Source organism: Gavialis gangeticus, unplaced genomic scaffold (assembly GCF_001723915.1).
Source record: "Gavialis gangeticus isolate Ggan-Ray unplaced genomic scaffold, GavGan_comp1, whole genome shotgun sequence".
NCBI classification, from domain to species: Eukaryota; Metazoa; Chordata; order Crocodylia; family Gavialidae; genus Gavialis; species Gavialis gangeticus.
Window position 1 is genome coordinate 176837114 of NW_017729024.1, and position 5995 is coordinate 176843108.

A 5995-nucleotide genomic window follows, 5' to 3' on the forward strand; every position below is an offset into this window, starting at 1 on the left:
CGGACTAGATGATCTGCTCAGGTCCCTTCCGACCCTAGAAACTATGAAACTATGAAACCATTCTTGACCCATGTTTATCCAATCTCTTCCTGAACACCTCCAAGGATGGAGATTCAACAACTTTCCTAGGCAGCATTTCACTGCCTCACTGTTCTAACAGGGAAGTTTTTCCTCGTATCCAACCTAAAAGTGCTCTGTTGCAACTTCATGCCATTGGTCCATGTTTGGCTTTCTGCAGCAAGAGAAAAAGGGTATTCTCCCTCTTCTTTATGGCAGCCCTTTATGTATTTGAAGACTTACTATGTGCCCTCTTAAGTGCTTTTTGCACGAGCTGAACATGCCCATTTCCGTTAACCTCTCTTCATATGACTTGTTTTCCAAGCCCTTTGTCATTTTTGTCACCAGTCTCTGGACAAACTCAACTTCTTCATGTCCTTTTTAAAATATGAAGCCCGAAGCAGCAAACAATACTCTAAATGAGGCCTAATCAGGGCTGAGTAAAGAACCACTATCGCCTCCCATGACTTGCACCTAATTCTCCTATGGATGCAGCCCAAAATCACATTCACTTTTTGTGCAGCTACATCCCACTGCAGACACCTGTTGAGGCTGTGATCCACCCAGATGCCTAGATCCTTCTCTGTGGTGCTGCCATCCCTCCAGGTGTCACCCACCTGTATTTGTATTTGTACGTTTTATTATTCCTCCCAGGGGTGTAGCACCTGGCATTTGTCAGCATTGAACTTTGTCTTGTTAGCTCCAAATCATTAATAAACACTTTGAACAGCACCAGACCCAAGACAGACCATCAAGAGTGAAGAGAAGGATGGACAGGACAGCAGCAGGTCCTACTGAGGGTAGAGGGACCAAGGAGCCTCAAACAAAACAGGCTTCTCTGGCTGTAAAGCGGTGTGCTATTATTTGTCTTTTTTTGGTCTCACTTTCATCTCCACCGTATTCCCTTTCATTCTGCTCCTTTCTATTTTTTCTCCATTTCTTTGTGGTGAACTGCAGGAGCTTCTGGCTTCCTCTGTAACATGGAGCACGATCCTTTTCTTTCCTAGGATCTTTTGGGCATATATTAACCAATCAATTCCCTGTCATTGCTGTGGCAGGTCCTTGGCAGCCCATTGTAGGGTGTTCTCCTGTTTCAGAGGTAACTCCTTGTCATTGTGGGTGAGAGTCTGAAGAGGTGATTTGGGGGATTCCTTTGATTAATGATTGCCTGTGAAGACCCAGGACTAAATAACCCAGGATCCCCCTTCTAGTTGTTTCTCCCCCTTCTCTTTCTCCATCTCTCTCTCCCTGCTCTCATCTGCCTCCATGTTCTGCTCCCTTCCTTCCCAGACATCTCTCCTTTCCCCTTAAATCACTTGGTAACTGCAAATATTTGCATGCCCTAATTCATCTGCCCAAATTGGGAGGACATTTGCATGCTCACAGACTTTGGAGGAACAAGAAAGATTTATGCATGTGCTGGATGTTCACAATCAGACCCTGAGATGCTTGTCTACTAAGCACCACTAGTATTCATCAGAATGAGGCACTTGGAGTGCATTAGGAAAATGGCTGGGTAATAAACTCAAATCTATTAGTGGGATGGCTCAAGGTATCAGAAAGCATCACTTGAATGAAAGTTAATGGGACAATTTCCTTCTAACCATATCACCTGCCGCTACAGAGTGATTTCTCAATCTATTTAGCATGTCTCACTCTTTTCATATTTCTTGCATTCCTCTCCTTCTGGACAAAAAGCTGTTTTTGCCACATGTCTGGAAAGTCCAGAGCAGCAGCTGGAAACAGACTGAGTAATGAAGTCCTCAGATCCTACGAGCTGTGATGTTCACAGGCTTAGAGAAAGGCTTTCGGAGACAGCAGAGGCCCTGCAAAGCAGCAATGATACAAACAGAGGGCCTGGAGACTCGTGCTAAGTTTGAGCGGAGTGATGGAGTTTCTATGTAAATTCGGTCGCTCTGAGCCACGGTAAAAATGGTTTTAACACTATCTGTGAACATTACTTATGAGCCATGATGAATTTCCTTCAGTGAGTTTAGGTCTTCCAAGCTGAAAGAATAATGTCCATGTTTAGCTAGATTATACAAGATGCTTTTCCTGCTGCAGGCAGTTTATGAAATCCAAATGGAAGTGCTGTGAAAATCAACAGGGGAAATGACTGGAACAGAATTGTGCCCCCAGCAAATTTACCACACCTGTCAGGAAATTAAGAGCGGGCCTGATAAAAGAGAATTCATTTCTGAAGATGTTAAGACAGCCATTTCATGGAAGAACAATGAAGGATTTTTAGCACAATTAGCAGTGGGACCAACTGGGCCCTCGGCTCCAGAATCCTTCCAGAAGGGGCTGACCTTCTGCTTCTGGCTTGGATGGACTTTCTGTCTGCTTAGAAAGCCCCAGTTTCAATTCATTCTGCATCTCAGCAGCTCCGCTTTTGCCCACCTCCAACTAAAAGAGCACGTGCATACGCACACACAAACTGCAATTTCTGCACCTTGGGGAGCAGTAGTGTGGGATGGAGGTGGCTGCTGGGCCAGCAGCTGGTGTCCTCTCTACATTGGCACCTAGGGCTGGTGTCCTACTTACCCCCCATAATTATGCTACTGCACACACACACAAACACTCCCCATCCTTCCAGCCTGGTGTCCCTTATGCCTCCAGTAGTCACACTTCCTTCATACTGTACCTCCACGTTTTTAAGCTCCCCAACATCTGCTCCCCAAACAGAGAACTTCTCTACGGAGCCATCTGCGAACTCATCCTTGTCTTCCGTAAGATCCAGCCACAGCCTGTCTGTTTGCACTTTCTGCGGCCCCATAATGATGATGTAAACTCGGCTGTCAGTGCTCGCGCCGGGCTCTATGCCAGTCGTGAGTGTGACATGATATGGAATCACTGCAACAGAGAGAGGGCTGTTAATCAGAAAGCATGAACCAAGATATCCCAGGTCACCACCACTGCAGATAACAAGGGTCCAATCCTGCAAGGGGCAGATTGGTGCCTGATGGATACTGAGTAAAATCAACTCCCACTGAAGAGCCGAGGGTACACAGCTTCATGCAGGATTGGGCTTGAATGTGGGCAGCAAAATCTACCTCTTCCAGCAACCCCATTCACTTCCGTGCAGCTCTAAAGGCTATAACCCAGTGCAGAATTGTCCCAAATATATAAGGAGTCTGATTCCTATTCATATCACAAAACAGTGGAAATAAGAATCCGGCCCTAAATAATAAATAGGCTATTATACCAGAGATCACAGGCTCACAGTTGAATGATGCCGTATAAATCTCTCCTGACTCTAAGGCAAACAGTGTTCTCCCTTGTTCTTTATTCAAGGATCACGCTGATCTATGAAGTCCTTTTATGGACCCAGTGACCTTTTATAGCATCAAGGCAAAATATAAACTATAAAACCAATATTAAAGGTTGGTCTGGGAATACTATATATACACGGTATTTGCTATATATATTAAGAAGAAGGTTTTGGACCCTGCTTAGATAGTTTTATAGTGGCTTTAAAAAAATTCAGTTCAGCTGCTAGATAGGAAGAACCACTTATCCAATGCAAGACTGCTTCTCAAGTGTTTTCCAGGAGTCCATCTGGGTAGGCCTGATGGACAGTGAAGAATTCAGTGATGCATATGCATTTGCTTTCTCAGAACATTTCATGCAGAGCTATGCAAAATGTTCACAACAAAACTCTGAAACCCACTTCAGCACAAACTCCAAACTCAACCTATATTCATCTCATTGCAGTTCTATTCCCTTTATAATAAGTTCACAAACTTTTTGAATAAAACCTGGCCTATTTTCAAGTCACCTGGGATTGATTTAGGGTTTTGCTTTGTGATGGCTGAGGTAGTTTTGATTTTAGGTTCTACTCAAAACTTACAGCAAAACTCAGGGGGTATGAATTCATGCAAATCAAATCTGCTCTTATCTCTGTGAACTGAGACCAATGGGTTTCACACAGCCCTAATTTTAGGCTTCTCCAATTGAATTTAACAGCACAGAAGTGAATTAAGCGTTAGGGAAGAATTATTCTCCACTATCTGGTACAACTTATGCTTAATTGTGCACATCAATGTAATGAACGTGCCATGAATTCATTGCCATGTTATCATTCCAGCAGTGGTGCTTCTTCACAGTAATGGTTATGTGGTGTGCTACATGCATTTTAATAGGGTCAACAAGATGAGATGTCAAACTGGAGGACTGGGCCAAAAGAAAGCTCATGAGGTTCAACAAGGACAAGTACAAAGTCCTGCACTTAGGACAGAACAATCCATGCATCGGTGCAGGCTGAGGGCTGACTGACTGGGCAGCAGCTCTGCAGAAAAGGACCTGGGGGTGACAGTGGACACTAAGCTGAATACGAGCCAGCAGCGTGCCCTTGTTGCCAAGAAGGCTAATGGCGTACTTGGCTGCACTGATAGGAGTGTTGCCAGTAGGTCAAGGGAAGTGTTTCTTTCCCTCTATCCAGCACTGGTGAAGCCACATCTGGAGTAGTGTGTCCAGTTTTGAGCCCCCATTACAGAAAGGATGTGGACAAACTGGAAAGAGTCCAGTGAAGCAGTGGCAACGCATAGGGGGTGCATGGGGGTGCATGTGCACCCCCTGAGAGTGCCGTTGCACCCCCTGACCGGCTGTGCTTGGATCAGCCACAAGGGCTCCCCCCAGGCCGTGAGATTGGGTGCAGGGCCCCCACTCCCAGTTGGCGGGACTGATCGTGGGGGGGGCCTGTGCCCCCCCACCCCCCACTAAGGCTGCACCAGTCGCCCATGCAGTGGAGAGCAATAAAAATGGTTTGAGGGCTGGGGGACATGACTTATGAGGAGAGGCTGAGGAAACTGGGCTTATTTACTTTGGAGAAGAGAAGACTGGGAGGGGATTTAATAGCAGCCTTCAACTCCCTGAAGAAGGGTTGCAAAGAGGAGGGAGCTGGATTGTCCTCAATGGCGACAGATGACAGAGCAAGGAGAAATGGGCTCAAGTTGCAGAAAGAGAAGTTTAGGTTACATAGTAGGAAGAAGTTTCTCACTAGGAGGGGAGTAAACACTGGAACAGGTTACTCAGAGAGGTGGTACAATCTCCATCCTTGGAGGTTTTTGAGACCCAGCTGGACAAGGCTTTGGCTGGGATGATCTAGTTGGGGCTGATCCTGCTTTGAGCAGGGGGTTGGACTGGATGTGACCTCCTGATGTCCCTCCCAACCCTAACTTTCTATGATTTGGAAAAGGCTGCCGCTCCCAACTTCACTGAAGAGTATTCTGAGCAAGGAAAAAAGTTAGTTTCTGTTAAAGGGTTTCTTATTCTATCCCATTGTGGCAGGTTAAATTACTGCCAATAACAGACAGATTTCTCATGGCTTTTTTGATCCAAAGATCTCAAATCCCTTTACAAGCATGAAGTCCCAGAGTACACACATGAACTCAAAAACTCCTATCACTCCATCTATGGGTAAACTGAGGCCCTGAGAGCTCAGGTGACTTGTTTTGGGGCACTCAGTGAGTCATCAGAGGAACCTTGGTTTGCAATCTAGTGCTCTAACAACCACCAAATCTTACCTTTCCTTATTTAGCTTCCCTCTGCACTACTGCACAACCTCCCTTGCTCATTGAACCTCTGGAAGTCCTATAAACATTGCGAGCTTGCCTGACCAATCTCATTTCCTTTTATGACCAGGTGACTTACCACCTGGACAAGGGGGAAGAGATCAAGGTTGTATATCTTGACTTTAAAAAAGTCTTCGATCTGGTATCCCATGATCACCTCTTGGCTAAACTGGCTAACTGAGGCCTCGACCTCACCACGATTTACTGGCTGGGGAATTGGCACCAGAGGGTGGTGGTCAACGGGAGCCAATCGTCTTGGTGCGCTGTGACCAGTGGGGTCCCCCAAGGCTCTATCCTAGGGCCTATACTGTTTAACATCTTCTTCAATGATGTGGACATTGGTGTCAGAAGCGGATTTGGTGCCA

General features: G+C 45.9%; 1 protein-coding gene across 1 annotated transcript in view; it reads right to left on the bottom strand.

The window, feature by feature from the left end:
- Positions 1-5995, bottom strand: part of LOXHD1 (lipoxygenase homology domains 1) — a 156175-nt gene that overhangs the window by 75355 nt on the left and 74825 nt on the right. Inside the window, exon 15 of the mRNA XM_019518294.1 lies at positions 2702-2910. Within this exon, the coding sequence (XP_019373839.1) occupies positions 2702-2910 (209 nt within the window). The remainder of the gene's footprint in view (positions 1-2701; positions 2911-5995) is intronic.